The sequence below is a fragment of the Oncorhynchus clarkii genome, chromosome 14 (genome assembly GCF_045791955.1).
Source record: "Oncorhynchus clarkii lewisi isolate Uvic-CL-2024 chromosome 14, UVic_Ocla_1.0, whole genome shotgun sequence".
Classification (NCBI taxonomy): domain Eukaryota; kingdom Metazoa; phylum Chordata; class Actinopteri; order Salmoniformes; family Salmonidae; genus Oncorhynchus; species Oncorhynchus clarkii.
This window is the reverse complement of record NC_092160.1, coordinates 17,178,958-17,196,469: the sequence shown is the minus strand read 5'-3', so window position 1 is coordinate 17,196,469 and position 17,512 is coordinate 17,178,958. Positions and strand designations below refer to the sequence as shown.

The following is a 17,512-nucleotide window of genomic DNA, read 5'->3' as shown; positions in this document are numbered from 1 at the left end:
ATTAAACAGGCATTCCATTCAGCGTTTAACAGATTTTTTCCCAGAGGAATTATGTTTGGGAATGGTTCCCAAATGCACATGTCTATTTATAATTGTACCAAGTATGTTTTTCATGGGGTTGGTTGTTCGCTCAACCTACATTAAAACCATGTGTATCCTACTATGCTTACTGTGCCACAAGTCCACATCTACTGTATATCTAAGGTTGTGTGTTAAAGGACACATATTTTCCCATTAATCATTATGTACTTTATGAGCCTCTGTGTTCCCCACACTGTAATATAATAGGAAGGTAATTAAAGACATGCCATTGTGATGGAAGGCCTAGGCTTAATAGCATTAAAGGGCCTATCCACTTGTTGCTTCTATAGCCGTTAGAGGCCCTGCCAGCCAATGAATAGCAAGCGAGCAGTCAATCAATTGTGCCCGGTGCTGCCGTTACTTGCACCGCCAGATGAAAAGAGCTATCAAACTTTTTATGGACATCAAAGACATCAAAGAAAAGTTGGCTGAAGCAACAAGTATGATCGGTTTATCTCTGACTGAGAACATAGTGTTTTGTCTTCTGGAAGAGGTGTATATGAGGTGTACAGCCATGAAATACTGCCTGAAGGGTAATAGACCATTTTGTGTGGGATGATGTTGCACAAAAAATGCAATTTTTCTATCTCCGGGGGAGTGCAAGAATCATCTTGCCGCAACAGCTCGTTTTCCCAAACAAGTTGGCTTTTCTTTTTACTCACTGTGGTTGGTGTTGGAAGCAAAGATTTTTCGAAGCAGTTTGATTGAGAAATGTTTTGACGTGCTACCGTGTTATTATTTGTGTCGCTCTCTCTCCTAGCTGGCCTGCCACCAAACCTAAATAAAAACATCAAAGTCTTTTGGACAGAGCCTGATGTAAGTGTTATCTCACCAAGCGGTGTCATCACCATTATACATCTCATATTTGTGATCGACAGTGCAGTATTTTGTGCCAGAGGAACGGACTGTGGCTGTCATCTACACAGATATTGTTGTAAACCTGTATTAAAGTGGATCAAAGCTAGTTGGATCTTGGATCAGACTCTTACACACAGTGTCTCTCTGTCGACCACTCCCTCGGTCAGCAATGTTGTCTTTGGACTCTCCGAACACGATTTTGGGGTTGCCATTGAATCATTCTTTGAGATTGTCCAGAGCCAGCGCAGTCGGCACTCGTGGCAAACTTAGCATGGCCTGTGTTTTTGTTTCTATCAAAAGCAAATGAGCAGGACATGAATCACGCTTGCCAGACATGAGGCACTCTCCTCTCTTAAAAATATACGGCAAAATAAAGAGTAATTCAACTCAATGTGCCCTAAAGTGCAAATGCCTCCACATACAGTGCCACAAAATGGTTACACATCCATTTAATCCACTAAGAAACTTCCAATGGCATGTTCCTTCAGCAAGACTATTAACACCCTGCTATTTCCCCTGTAAGAGGTATCTGTGGGGTCTCACTGACACCAGCAGAAACGCCTGTGTTACCGATGCAGAATGTATCATTCCTTGTCAAATCATACTAGGACAGCAAGATGTATGATTTGTGACTCTTGGATATGTTCACATCATGGTGCTGTCTGTCTCCCTCTGGCTTTACCTGACTCTTGATTAGAAAATGTTAATTCTATCCTGCACAATTGAAATCCAATTGTTCATCAGGAAAAGCTTCCCTTCCTCTTATTTCCCAAGGCTGTCTGTTTATAAATCTGTTTGTGACATCATAACACTGTTTCCTAGGAGATTGGTTCAGCTCGCTATTGTTGTCTTGATGGGGGCTCAGGTGGGACGCAGTCAGTATATTATGGACCGGTGGGGCAGCAGACAGAGAGACAGTTTATAGGCAGTGTATTCTCCTGGAGGTGACAGGCCCTGATGGAGAGGGGAACGTAGGGGTGCGGCGGGGGGGGTTTGATTTAAGACCCCTTGGCCGCAGGTCCCGGGGGCAACCGGCGTAGGGAGCTTGTTAAAAACCCACAGCGCTGCCTTCCATTTTAATGGCCCCCGTGTCCAACAAACTTCCTTCCAGGAGTTTATGGAGACGAGATGCGGCATCACAGCTGACAGCGGCAAGAGATTTGCGGAAATTATAGTGTCTGTGTTAGAAAGGTGCTTTGAGGTTGTTGTTGTTGTTTTCTGCTCTGGTTGTAAAAATTCACTCAAATACTCTGCCCCTACAGGGAAGGACACAGGTGCTGCTTGTAACAACACTTCATCTTTTGTCAAACGGGAGAGTGTTCAGGCAAAATTTTACTTGACTAAATATATAGTCTAATAGATATATGTTGATATTCTCTGTTTAGGCAGGGGCAGTGGACGAATGCTTTACTATACCGCAGGGCAAACTAGAACAAACATTGGCCCACTCAAATACAGTATGAAGGCCCTTATCATAAGTCACCCTGCTTCAGTGTTTGTAATCAATGTTGTAGCAGTTTTTCTACTAACAAAAGTAGATAAAATAATACAATTTACTGTGATTTCCCTTGTCAGATTGAGACTGTAGTGTGCATTACTGCACATTGCAAACAGGCCTTACATGTTCAATGTTTCTTCCCTTGTTACCTACTTGGGCCGCTACTGGCCCGAACCAACTTGTTGTGAGTAAAAACTTAGTGTGTGTTGATTCCTTCAGGGATAATTTCATTATCCACAGCAACTCTCTGAAACAGTTGGCTGCGTTAGCGGAACATAAAACCGTGGTCTCCACATTTCAATAAAGAGGTCTCATAACCATTCATCAAGTTATACTTTTATTACTCCCATGTATTACTTTTTAAATATTATCCGGCTCTGACGATCAATATTTCATAAAAAAAGCTATTTAGCTGGCAGCCTCTATGTAATAAATGATTAATTATCTGTTCGGTGTTCGCATATTTAGCATGGCAGAACAGTCATTGCATTCTTCCTTTTTCCTCAGAGATATTCATTTTATTCATTTTCTCATGTCTTTTTTTCTCTGGTAATATTGTATTAGATTGGAGATTTATCTGTGGTAATGTATTATATTGGAGGTTTTTCTGTGGTAATGTATTATATTGGAGGTTTTTCTGTGGTAATGTATTATATTGGAGGTTTTTCTGTGGTATTATTGTATTATATTGGAAGTTTTTCTGTGGTAATGTATTATATTGGAGGTTTTTCTGTGGTAATGTATTATATTGGAGGTTTTTCTGTGGCAATGTATTATATTGGAGGTTTTTCTGTGGTAATGTATTATATTGGAGGTTTTTCTGTGCAAATGTATTATATTGGAGGTTTTGACGCTTCCACCCCATTGCACTTACCATTTACACATGAATACAAGGTTTATTATTTTAAGTATGGTATTTTACTATTCCAATAAATGGCCATCCAAAACCAGTTATTGTATATGCATTTTTTTATCTTAGCCTTCTGTATCAGTAGGTTTTCTACCATGTGTCCTGAAATGGCCAAAATCTTAAATAAAACCACAATTACAACCCCAGCAGGGATGAAGTTGACCATTACTGTTCATCTTTACACACTCATCTTCTCTGAAACAACTCTTCTACCAATGTAAATATAACATAAAAGTAACATTCTCATTTCCCAACAATTTTTCCAAGGTGTCCAAGATTTCCAGCATGAGAAGATAATCACAGTCGTAGGAGAGGGAATGATCCATAGTCCAGACTTCCCATTTACCTACCCCAGGAGTACCATGCTGGTCTGGAGACTGATGGCCTCCAGTGACAACATGAGAATACACTTGTCCTTCGACGAGAGATTCGGCCTGGAAGACTCAGAGGACGGAATATGCAAGTAAGATCATAAGCATAAAGACATATAACATATGCTTATGACAAGAGGTCGACCGATTAATCTGAATGGCCGTTTAATTAGGGCCGATTTCAAGTTTTCATAACAAACATAATATTATTGGACACCGATTTGGACGATTATTATAATTTTTTCACACCTTTATTTAATCTTTATTTAGCTAGGCAAGTCAGTTAGGAACACATTCTTATTTTCAATGACGGCCTAGGAACGGTGGATTAACTGCCTTGTTCAGAGGCAGAACAACAGATTTTTACCTTGTCAGCTCGGGGATTCAATCTTGCAACCTTACAGTTAACTAGACCAACGCTCTAACCACCTGATTACATTGCACTCCATGAGGAGCCTGCCTGTTACGCGAATGCAGTAAGCCAAGGTAAGTTGCTATCTAGCATTAAACTTATCTTATAAAAAACAATCAATCAATCAATCAATCATAATCACTAGTTAACTACACATGGTTGATGATATTACTAGTTTATCTAGCGTGTCCTGCGTTGCATATAATCGATGCGGGGCGTATTTGTGAAAAAGGACTGTCGTTGCTCCAATGTGTACCTAACCATAAACATCAATGCCTTTCTTAAAATCAATACACAGAAGTATGTATTTTTAAACCTGCATATATTTAAACCTGCAATATTAACCAGATGAAATTGTGTCACTTCCCTTGCGTTCATTGCACGCAGAGTCAGTGTATATGCAACAGTTTGGGCCGCCTAATTTGCCAGAATGTTACTTAATTATGACATAACATTGAAGGTTGTGCAATGTAACAGGAATATTTAGACTTATGGATGCCACCCGTTAGATAAAATACAGAACGGTTCCGTATTTCACTGAAAGAATAAACGTCTTGTTTTCGAGATGATAGTTTCCAGATTCGACCATATTAATGACCTAAGGCTCGTATTTCTGTGTGTTATTATGTTATAACTAATGCTTCAAGCATTGCGCTGTTTATGCCTTCAAGCCTATCAACTCCCGAGATTAGGCTGGTGTAACCGATGTGAAATGGCTAGCTAGTTAGTGGGGTGCACGCTAATTTCAAACGTCACTCGCTCTGAGACTTGGAGTGGTTGTTCCCCTTGCTCTGCATGGGTAATGCTGCTTCGAGGGTGGCTGTTGTCGATGTGTTCCTAGTTCGAGCCCAGGTAGGAGCGAGGAGAGGGATGGAAGCTATACTGTTACACTGGCAATACTAAAGTGTCTATAAGAACATCCAATAGTCAAAGGTTAATGAAATACAACAATGGTATAGAGAGAAATAATCCTATAATTCCTGTCAGATTTATAGTAAAATAAAAATGCAACATACTCAACTGCCAATACAGCCAAGTCAGCATGTTGTGTTTCACCTTGAGATATACCTGATGGGTGTACCGTGCCATTTAATAACTAAATTAAATACATGACGTACCATGACAATACAGTGCAGTATACTGCAACTATGCAGTATGTAGGCCTACATGTCCATCTACAGTGGTAGTAGTTAATCTAGTTTTACTCTATGCTTTAGCCAGCTTTTCATCAGGACTTCCCGAGTTCAGTTAGCATGCGGAGATTTAGAGTCAAAGAGGGCCCATTTGTGAAATTGCCTTTTGCCCAGTATGGCGGCTGATGAAAATGGAAAAGTACAGCCCAGAGTGAGTTGTTTTGCCGAGGCCATACGGCGTGGGTGCATATTTCGTCGGCAGCAAGTTCCTCTACATACGGGTCGTGTGATTGGACAAATGACGGAGAGGTCATTTCCCTCAGGAGCTAAAGTCTGTGAAGGGTCTTAGACCTCCCCTTATTTGATCTAATACCCCCTTTCAATTACTAGCTACCTTTGTCTCTGTTGCTGTTCATTAGGGACAGCGTTGCAGAGCCAGTCTGTGATCGATTTCCTTCATGCATTATATTCAGCATCCGGGTGTCAATACATCCAATCTGACTGCCTGGTTGGTATGGAGAGATCCTGTGGAAAGCAGAGGGGGAGAGAACAGAGAGTGGCTAGCTATTGTTGGAGAGACCCCTGATGGTAGTTTTGATGTATGACATGACCGTGCAGATCCCCAGAGATAAGATCATACTCAGGCTGATCCTATAGCTGATTCTGGGGTCAGAAGAACCAAAAGGGGGCATTTACACCTTATAGTAAAGGTTGTCTCATCGTGTCCAAGAGGTTTCAGTGCTGGTAATTTGATCCCACGTTCAGCCATTTTGGGTGGGTGGATCTCTTTTGATGAATGGGATGACTCTGCTGTCTGAAGCCCAAGAGGAGGAGTCCCACGGTGGGGAAGAGTGAGGATTGACAGCCTTTGTGCTGGCCCTACCTCCATACAAGACTGGACTAGTTGCAGTCCTAGAGGATGGGAGCAGACGATAACAACATCCTCTTGTTGTACAAGTCATTGCCACCTCTCCGTTTTTACCTCCCTCTTCTTTCATTTTCCAACAGAGAACACATTTTATTTGATCAGGTCCCAAGACACACAGTTGGCAGAGATAGCAAACAGATGAATAGGTGCACATCTTCACAAGTCTCTCTCTCCTTTACGCACACTTTCTCTCTCTTTTACACACTCTCTCTCTCTCGCTCTCTCTCTCTCTTGCGCTCTGTCTGTGTATCCCCCTCCCCTATTTGCTTCTCTCTTACACATGCACACGCTAAAAATGAAAAGCCAAAAAATAAAACTGTTGCCGACCAAAATGACAGCAAAAAAAGTTTAATTTGCATAATTTTGTGAAATTAAATTGGCCTGTGTGTATTTTCCTTAGTCATCATGTATCTTATTTATCAAATACAACTATCACATGCTCCTACAGCTCCTCAGCTGGTTGCTGCTGCACTTTTATAAGCCCATTCATTGCGCAACATTTCTAAATGCATTCTCTGTTAAAACAGTTTTGTTGCACGAGTAAAAAGAGCTACTATTTTTACTATTCATCAATTGGCAATTGAAGCACACCTCCCGTTCATCTTTCAAGTCCAGACAACAGGCTATCAGCGCGTCACCCACCATTTTACAATGTGAGCTGGAGGCAGTATTCATTTGTCTTTAAACTGTGTATGCTTGAACAAGCATTATAACTCCTCCTGAAAAAATGCCCACCTTTTATGGTGACAATAAACCTTTATTTGCTGTATGTTCATCTCTGTCACATATGGAACCTCTCCCATCGGTTTAGAATGGTGCTTTCCTACATTTTGGAAAATTATTTAAAATGATTGGCTGCTTCATTACAGGAGTCCTGTTAAGCGCGTGCCCAATACATATGGGTCTGGTAAATTTCTCAAATGGCCGGTAAATTTAAAACTTCCCGGTCACATTTTCCTAACTGACACACACGCGCACGCACGCACGCACGCACGCACGCACGCACACACACACACACACACACACACACACACACACACACACACACACACACACAGCATTATCTTGTTAATTGTGCTCTACCCTATGCCTCACAGCACATTAACTAGTAAATAAATAAGAGAATACAAATCCTTGGTTCTCTAATTAGCAGCAGTAGCCGGGGATAAAACAAATTAAAGAGTGGGGGGGGGGGGGGGGGGACTCCAGAAAGACAGAAAGAGAGAGCCCCTGCAGTGAACAATCATCCTCAAGAAGAGAAGAATCTTTAGTAGTTCAGATACTCATCTACTATTCTGCTTGTCTGAGTTGGGATGAAAAACATTCTTCCCAAATCCAGCGGAAAAAAGTAATATTGCCAGCACAGAGATACTTGAGACACACGGCTACATTGGCTTTAATCATTCTCCAGAACTTTTACTGTATTTCTATAAATAATGTGTTGGAGTGTGGCATTACACATGAAACTGTGTAATAAGCAGGTTGCACTGCATTATAGATTAGCCATCTGCCACCGTGGGGCTGTCAGCCTGTTTCACAGTCCTCCAAACCGTATCAGGAAAGAAGGGCTGAATATTGACAGCTAATGATGCTTATTGCACTGTGTGTACTGTTACAGCATGTAGTCAAAAACCCACATCATAGGTTGTGTAGATCCAGCTATACTGTATGTCTCAAACACAAATGAATGGAAAAGATACAGTGCTTTCAAAAAGTATTCATATCCCTTGACTTATTCCACATGTTGTTACAGCCAGAATTCAAAATGTATTACTTTTTTTTCTTTCACTCATCTTAACACAATACCCATAATGACAAAGTGAAAACGTGATTATAGAAATGTTTGCACATTTTTTGAAAATAATATACAATTCCGTAAGTATTCACACCCCTTTGCTATGACACTCCAACTTGAGCTCAGGGGCATCCAAAGATTTACATTCCAACAGGACAATGACCCCAAGCATACAGTCAAAGCAATGCTCATATAGCTTCAGAACAAGAATGTGAAAGTACTTGAGTGGCCCAGCCAAATCCCAGACTTGAATCCCAATGACAATCTGTGGAATTAAATTAGATAGGGAGGAGGGCAATGAACAGCAATCTTCAAGGAAGAATGGAAGAAAATCCCCAAATCCCGATGTGCAAAGCTGATACAGGCATACCCAAGACAACTCAATGATGTAATCGCCGACAAAAGTGCTTTTGCAAAGTATTGACTCAGGGGTGTGAATACTTACACGGCCGTTCAAAAGTTTGGGGTCACTTAGAAATGTCCTTGTCTTTGAAAGAAAAGCATATTTTTTTGTCCATTTAAATAACATCAAATTGATCAGTGTAGACATTGTTAATGCTGTAAATGACTATTGTAGCTGGAAACGGCAGATTTTTTATGGAATATCTACACAGCGTTGTACGAGATCTTCAGTTTCTTGGCAATTTCTCGCATGGAATAGCCTTTATTTCTCATAACAAGAATAGACTGACGAGTTTCAGAAGAAAGTTATTTGTTTCTGGCCATTTTGAGCCTGTAGTCGAACCCAAAAGTGCTGATGCTCCAGATACTCAACCAGTCTAAAGAAGGCCTGTTTTATTGCTCCTTTAATCAGGAAACAGTTTTCAGCTGTGCTAACATAATTTAAAAATAGTTTTCTAATGATCAATTAGCTTTTTAAAATGATAAACTTGGATTAGCTAACACAATGTACCATTGGAACACAGGAGTGATGATTGCTGATCATGGATCCCTGTACAGCTATATAGATATGCCATTAAACATCTGCCGTTTCCAGCTACAATAGTCATTTACAGCATTAACAATGTCGACACCATATTTCTGATCAATGTGATGTTATTTTAATGGACAAAAAATGTGCTTGTCTCTCAAAAACAAGGACATTTCTAAGTGACCCCAAAATTTTGAACGTAGTGTATGTAAATGAGATACTTCTGTATGAATTCAGGCTGTAACACAACAAAATGTGGAATAAGTCAAGGGGTATGAATACTTACTGAAGGCACTGTAGGCACTGAACAAAATTCATGTTTGAACGCGATTTACAGTATATTGATAACATTAGGCACGTTAACTATTGCATGTGTATAAGAAAACGTTTGCACCTTACGTCTCCCTCTGAACGCCATCGAGTTCCTCGCTTCCTCCTGCGTGACCTTTCCCAAATCAAAGGCAACCATGTCAGGAAATTTGTCAGTCAAGGTTTATTTAACATCACAGCAAATCCCTTTTTAGTTGTATGCGTGTCCCCTGTGTTGTTTTTATAGAAACCAGCTCAAACTGAAACTGTCAGGGAGACGGAAAATGTAAACAATGTCCTCGGTAACCTAATATCTCTATTGGCAGCGCTGAATGAAAGGTAAGTGTGCCTGTCAACAACGCTTGAGTGATTAGTACCAGACTTGACTGTGGACTGTGAAACAAGGGTTTATTGAATGTGGATCATTGGTTCCAAAAAATAACAAGACCCACTACCTTGGAACGACTCTTTGAAATTAGGATTAAAGGTTTTCTGGAACTCTGCTGTATTTAGAGAGTGATAAAACAAGGTAAGGTTGTCTGTCCCCTCTCTCCACTCTAGAATGCTAATTGACCACATTTCTGAAACCAATTAATCAATAGAGATACGATGTGAATTAGTTACTCAAGTAATTTCCATTAAGACCAGTGACGAGTCAACTACGTCCGAAGCCGAAATAGAAATCTGAATATCAACGGTAAACAAAATCGAGTAACAAAACCTATTATGCCGGAATACATTGTTACAAAACACAATCACAGATACACATACACATTTGTCCTGATTGTTTTCCTTCTACTCAATTCCTGAAAGTGATCATGTAATCTCAAATAAAGTACAGATTATTTTAATCGTCTGTAATATGACTTTGTAAAGATCTATCAGATTTAGTTTACAAGGCACGGACAAGGTAACTCTTATTTGAAGAGCCAAGAGGCATCGTTGCCAGTGGAGTGCTATGCTACTTCTAATGAGCACAGGTTTAATTAAAAAGTCAATCCAAAACTCAACAAAAGATGTATTTGCTTACAGTGTTTAGCGTTAGCCTAATAGACTTGTGCCAGGGTTTGTGTCTGGCCCATTATCGCTAACCAGAGGCGACGACTGCTAATACTTACCCTCCTAACCCACTTGAGGTTGCTCGCTGAATGATTGCACAAGCAATACTCAGCTTATGTTTTCTACATTTAATATTGACTCTAAATTATAGAGCTGCCCATCGCTCCTAGCGGAGACACTTTGAGCATTAGGCCCCACCGTTAGAAACCATTTAGTGATAGAATAGCCCTTTCTCCTCGGAGAGAGGGAACTGGATGGATGGAATGATGGATGGATGGGCGGGAGGAGGGGAAGGGAAATATAAAACAGGAGGGGGCTGTGTAAGGCAGCTACAGCTCAGTGGGGGGTGTATTAGGGCTCCAGAGGGACAAAGCTAACCTCACAATAAGCAATCACAGGCAATTTATGAAATAGCATCATGCAACATGGGTAAGGTCCCAGATTGAGAGAAGCAACCATGAAAGCCCTCTAGATTTCCACACCAATTCAGTGCCTCAGAGGATATATAAATGTGCCAGCACCCAGTTTGGTGTGTAATGTTCAGTATATGCATTAAGTGCTCTCTTTCAATGCATGCCAACTTTATGTCCTGTCTCCAATGCCAATGTGAATACAGGGGACCACACATATTGAGCCAAAGCTCTCTCTCTCTCACCTCCCCTCTCTATCTCGCTATCCCCCCCCCCCCCCCCCCCCCCCCCCCCCCTCTCTGTGTTCTTTTTCCAGGTATGATTTTGTGGAGATCGAGGAGCCATCTGAGAACACCATCCTGGGCCGCTGGTGCGGGTCCCAGGTACCCGCCAGTCACACATCCAAAGGCAGTCAGATCCGGGTGCGATTTATCTCCGACGAGTACTTCCCCTCCGAGCCCGGATTCAGCATTCGCTACTCCCTGCTCCCAATGGTAAGCCACCTTTCCTCTGAGCACACAAACAACACAAAAACCCTCCCTTACGTAATGACTTATTATTTCATCTGTTGTTCTGTATGTGCAAACCTCTCTCAACGTGTTTGTTTTGACCAGTGTTTATACCTAAGTGCTGTTGTAATAGAAGTCGTGACTGTATTGACATTTGATGCACCTGTGATCCAATCAGACAAAGTTTTGATTAGAGGCAATGGTGCAGGAGTGTTAATAGAGTTGGTTGAGGTTCTCAGGCACAGCATGGCCTGCTGACTCTGGTTGGATTCAATCCACGTCTAATTATTCTCCTCCGACTGATGAAGAATAGCGCTGGATGAAATACCAGCCGTTTTAGGGCTCCCGACCATATTTTTTCCACTGATTGTAACATTTTGTTGTACATAATGTTTCCGACATTGTTTCCTATGACCGAATAGAGCTTCTGGACATCAGAGCAGTTATCAATAACCTCGATTTGGATGAGGACTTTTACTTCAATGAGTCGGAGGCAAAGGCCCAAGTCCCCGACACGTGGAGAAGGAGGAGGTGGCGCTGTTGAGACCGGCGTGCAGGGTACCTGACAAGACTACGTCAGAGAGTGGATAAACCGCCTCTGCTTTCTGTTCTATTGATGAACCCGCAATCACTGGAGAACAAACTGGACGATCTCCGCTCGAGACTATCCTATCAACGTGATCTATGTTTCTCAGAGTTATGGCTGAACAAGGACATGGAAAATGTTAATCTAGCTGTTTTTTCTATACATCGGCAGGACAGAACGGCAGCGGCAGGGAAGCTCAGGGGAAGGGGTTTGTGTCTCTTGTTAACAACAGCTGGTGCGCGGTCTCTAATATTAAGGAAGTCTCGAGGTTCTGGTCACCTAAAGTAGAATAACTCTCGAAAAGCTGTAGACCATACTATTTGCCAAGAGAGTTATCTATATTTTTCATAGCTGCCTATTTACCACCACAGATGCTGGCGCTAAGACCGCACTCATCGCGCTGTATAGGGCCATAAGCAAACAAGAAAATTAGCATCCAGAGGTGGTGCCCCTTGTGGCCGGTGATATTAATGCAAGAAAAACTAAAATCCGTTTTACATAATTTTTACCAGCATGCCATCTGTACAACTAGAGGTGAAGAAACTCTAGATCACCTTTACTCCACACACACAGACACATACAAAGCTCTCCCTCGCCCTTCGTTTTGCAAATCTGACCATAACTATATCCTGCCGATTCCTACTTACAAGCAAAAACTCAAACAGGAACTATCATTGATGCGCTCAATACGGATTTGGTCCGATGAAATGGATGCTAAGCTACAGGACAGTTTCGCTAGCACAGACTGGAATATGTTCTGGGATTCATCCGATAACATTGAGGAGTATACCACATCAGTCACCGGCTTAATTAATAAGTGCATCAGACAACTTCGTCTCCACAGTGACCGTACGTACATATCCCAACCCGAAGTCATGGATTACAAGCAGAGCTAAAGGCTAGAGCTGCAGCTTTCAAGGAGCGGGACACTAATCCGGATGCTACACCTGCCAATGTAACCATCAAACAGGCAAAGCATCAATACAGGACCAAGATCAAATCCCACTACACCGTCTCTGATGCTCGTCGGATGTGGCAGGGCTTACAAACTATCACGGATTACAAAGGGAAACCCAGCAGCGAGCTGCCCAGTGAAGCAAGCCTAGAAGACGAGCTAAGTACTTTCTATGCTCGCTTTTAGAAAAACAACACTGAACCATGCATGAGTGCACCAGCTGTTCAGGACAACTGTGTGATCAATCTCGCCGTAGCCGATGTGAGCAAGACCTTTAAACAGGTTAACATTCACAAGGCTGCAGGGCCAGACGGATTACCAGGATACTTACTCAGAGCATGCGCTGCCCAGCTAGCAAGTTGTCTTCACTGATAATTTCAACCTCTCCCTGGCCCAGTCTGTAATACCTACATGTTTCAATCAGACTACCATAGTCCGTGTGCCCAAGAAGGCCAAGGTAGCCTGTCTAAATTATTATCACTCCGTAGCACTCAGATCTGTAGCCATGAAATACTTTGAAAGGCTGGTCATGGCTCACATCAACACCATCATCCCAGACACCCTGGACCCACTCCAATTCGCATACCGCCGCAACAGATCCACAGATGACACAATCTCTATTGCACTCCCCACTGCCCTTTTCAATTACCACACGGCAAGTGGTACCGGAGCACCAAGTCTGGGACCAAAAGGCTCCTGAACAGCTTCTACCCCAAAACCACAAGACGGCTGAACAGTTAATCAAATGGCTACAGGGACTATTTGCATTGAACCCCTTATTATATTATGTTTATTTTTTTACACTGAAATTCTTGCAATGACTATGTGCACACTCACTAGACTCTACCCACACACTCACACACACACACACACACACACACACACACACACACACACACACACACACACACACACACACACACACACACACACACACACACACACACACACACACACACACAAACACAGGCATATTGACACCACACACACACTTACACATACACACTTTCACACTCTTCAAATATGCTGCTGCTACTTTGTTTATTATCTCTCCTAATGGCCTAGTCACTTTTACACCTATGTACATGTACATTACCACAATTACCTCAACTACCTCGTGGCCCTGCACATTGACTCTGTACCGGTACTCCTTGTATATAGCCTCGTTACTGTTATTTGATTTTATTATTATATACTTTTTTTTACCTGTGCTTTGTTGGGAAAGGGCACGTAAGAACGCATTTCACAGTAAAGTCTACACCTGTTGTATTTGGTGAATGTGACAAATGAAATTTGATTTGATATAAAAAATGAATTTAGAGCTGGATCCAACTATTAGCTTTGGACTTGTCTGATATAACTGTTTTTTACATGGCTCTCTCATTCTGTCTCTCTTTCTCTCCATTTCTTCCATCCTTTCTCTCTCAATTCAGTCAGCCTCTATTGGCAGGATGTGTGTCAATAGTCCCATTTTAGATCATGAAAGATCACATTACTCTGTCTGTTAACATCCTACGTCTCGCATCCTATTCGACTCTCCTCTTCCTCTCTCTAAACCCTCTCTCACGTTTTTCCTTTCCTGACCCCTGTCTTCTCCCCAACCTCCCCCTCCCCTCTCTTCTCTCTCCTTCCTCATCCCAGACCACACACATAGAGGCCCCTTAATACCCGCACAATTCACTTACGAAAAAACCCAGAGATAAACTGAAGTGAAGACTGCCATGTTTTAAGCTGTCATGTTGCAGTTGTGTGCGCCTCACTCTTAAGTAAACAGCTCTTCCCTTCATCAATCCGTAATGGCCTGCAGCGCAGAGAAATCATTTGTTACTGACAGGCACAATTGGGAAAAGGAGGTCAGCAACGGTGCATCTTTTTGTCTGTTTTCCCTTTTTTCATTCGCTTTTGCAGTTTTCTTTTGGTTTATATTTACCACAATATTTCACTTGGGTTTATTGACTCTGCTCTCTTTTTGGTAGATGAGCTGACACTTCCACGTATTTCTTTAAACAAATGCATTTCCTGTACCTTCTGACTCTTTTCGGGTTTCTGATACTTTTTTCAGAATCTCAAGTATACAGCTGCCTAACATGTTGTCCTTCTTCTATTAATGTGAGCCATGACTCTTTTCACCCAAAATTCTACCTAAAAGTTTGCCATATACTTTCATAACATAAAGATGGTCAAATGCGGAGCTGAGTCCTTATTCTACACCGTATAGTGTGTTCAACCAGTTAAATTCATTAGATTAAATCTGCAGGCCAATATGCTTAACTGAAGGGACTCACCCACACATGCATACACATAAACAAAGGCCTGTCTTAATACTAAGAGCCTTTCATGCAATTTGCCCTAAACATTATAATAATTTACATTCATCTGGTTGTATAATAACTTGTAACCAATTTTCTGCAATAGGAAACAGTACAGAGAAAGCCGTTTGTGTTCATTAATCTTTAATGATATCTGTCAAGACTAATAGTATGCTGGGCCGATCATAGTTAACCCTAATTTTGCACATACACTCTTAGAAAAAAGTTTTTCAAAAGGGTTCTATGGCTGTCCCCATAGGAGAGTCCTTTTTTTGGTTCCAAGTAAAAACCTTTTGATTCCAGGAAGAACCCTTTTAAGTTCTAGATAGCACTTTTTTTCCCCCAGAGTGTAGAGACCTGTGTGAATGTGAGTAAAAGTGATGTCACCAACTTCAGCCATGTTCCAGTTTAAAGGTGATCCATTTGGATTGTTCAATGACCCAAAGTGTTTATTAGATCAGAACTTTTCAGAAGTCATGCAGATCTAGATTAAAAACATCCTATCCAGTGACAGGAGACCCTTTGCAAGCCATTCTCCCTCCCTTGGCCAAGACTGTTTAGTCAGGCTGAATTTTCTAAATATGTTTTCCTATCACTGAATACTGTTACAGTTGAAGTCAGTTTACATACACTTAGGTTGGAGTCATTAAAGCTTGTTTTTCAACCACTCCACAAATTTCTTGTTAACAAACTATAGTTTTGGCAAGTCGGTTAGGACTTTTACTTTGTGCATGACACAAGTAATTTTTCCAACAATTGTTTACAGACAGATTATTTCACTTATAATTCACTGTATCACAATTCCAGTGGGTCAGATGTTTACATACACCAAGTTGACTGTGCCTTTGAATAGCTTGGAAAATTCCAGAAAATTATGTCATGGCTTTAGAAGCTTCTGATAGCCTAATTGACATAATTTGAGTCATTTGAAGGTGAACCTGTGGATGTATTTCAAGGCCTACCTTCAAACTCAGTGCCTCTTTGCTTGACATCATGGGAGAATAAAAATAAATCAGCCAAGACCTCAGAATAAAAATTGGAAACCTCCACAAATCTGGTTCTTCCTTGGGAGCAATTTCTAAATGCCTGAAGGTACCACGTTCATCTGTACAAAATATAGTACGCAAGTGTAAACACCATGTGACCACGCATCCATCATACCGCTCAGGAAGGAGACACGTTCTGTCTCCTAGAGATGAATGTACTTTGGTGAGAAAAGTGCAAATCAATTCCAGAACAATAGCAAAGGACCTTGTGAAGATGGAGGAAACAGGTACAAAAGTATCTATATCCATGGTAAAATGAGTCCTATATTGACATAACCTGAAAGGCCGCTCAGTAAGGAAGAAGCCACTGCTCCAAAACTGCCATAAAAAGCCAGACTACTGTTTGCAACTGCACATGGTTTTTGAAGACGTCCTCTGGTCTGATGAAACAAAAATATAACTGTTTGGCCATAATGACCACCGTTATGTTTGGAGGAAAAAGGGGGAGGCTTGCAAGCCGAAGAACACCATCCCAACCGTGAAGCACGGGGGTGGCAGCATAATGCTATGGGGTTGCTTTGCTGCAGGAGGGACTGGTGCACTTCACAAAATAGATGGCATCATGAGGTGGGAAATGTTGTGGATATATTGAAGCAACATCTCAAGACATAAGTCAGGAAGTTAAAGCTTGGTCGCAAATGGGTCTTCCAAATGGACAATGAAAGTTGTGGCAAAATGGCTTAAGGACAACAAAGTCAAGGTATTGGAGTGACCATCACAAAGCCCTGACATCAATCCTATAGAAAATTTGTGGGCAGAACTGAAAAAGCGTGTACGAGCAAGGAGGCCTACAAACCTGACTCAGTTACAACAGCTCAGGAGGAATGGGCCAAAATTCACCAAGCTTATTGTGGGAAGCTTGTGGAAGGCTAACTGAAATGTTTGATCCAAATTAAACAATTTAAAGGCAATGCTACCAAATACTAATTGAGTGTATGTAAACTTCTGACCCACTGGGAATGTGATGAAAGAAATATAAGCTGACATAAATAATTCTCTCTACTATTATTCTGACATTTCACATGCTTAAAATAATGTGGTGATCCTAACTGACCTAATTCAGGGATTTTTACTTGGATTAAATGTCAGAAATGGTGAAAAACTGAATTTAAATGTATTTGGCTAAGGTGTATGTAAACTTCTGACTTCAACTGTACATGCACTCAATAATGCGATTATTGTGGCTAGTCAGATTAATATAATAGTTAGATTAAAATGTTTACATGCTTTGCAAGAAGAAAGATTTCCCTAAAAATCCTGTTTACATGGACATATCTGAAATCAGGCTACCTGATGGAACTGAATGCAGAACATCTGCATTCAGTTTTGGACATAGTAGTTTTAACCTACAAACTGTATAACACTCATACATTCAGTTGATCCGAACACACTTCACTCATGCTAAAGAAGGA

At 41.3% G+C, this 17,512-nt stretch overlaps 1 protein-coding gene across 1 annotated transcript in view; it reads left to right on the top strand.

Moving 5' to 3' along the window:
* LOC139366010 (platelet-derived growth factor C-like) overlaps positions 1–17,512 on the top strand; it is a 69,043-nt gene that overhangs the window by 25,488 nt on the left and 26,043 nt on the right. The window contains exons 2-3 of the mRNA XM_071103088.1: positions 3,615–3,810; positions 11,012–11,189. Coding sequence (XP_070959189.1) covers positions 3,615–3,810; positions 11,012–11,189 — 374 coding nt within the window. The remainder of the gene's footprint in view (positions 1–3,614; positions 3,811–11,011; positions 11,190–17,512) is intronic.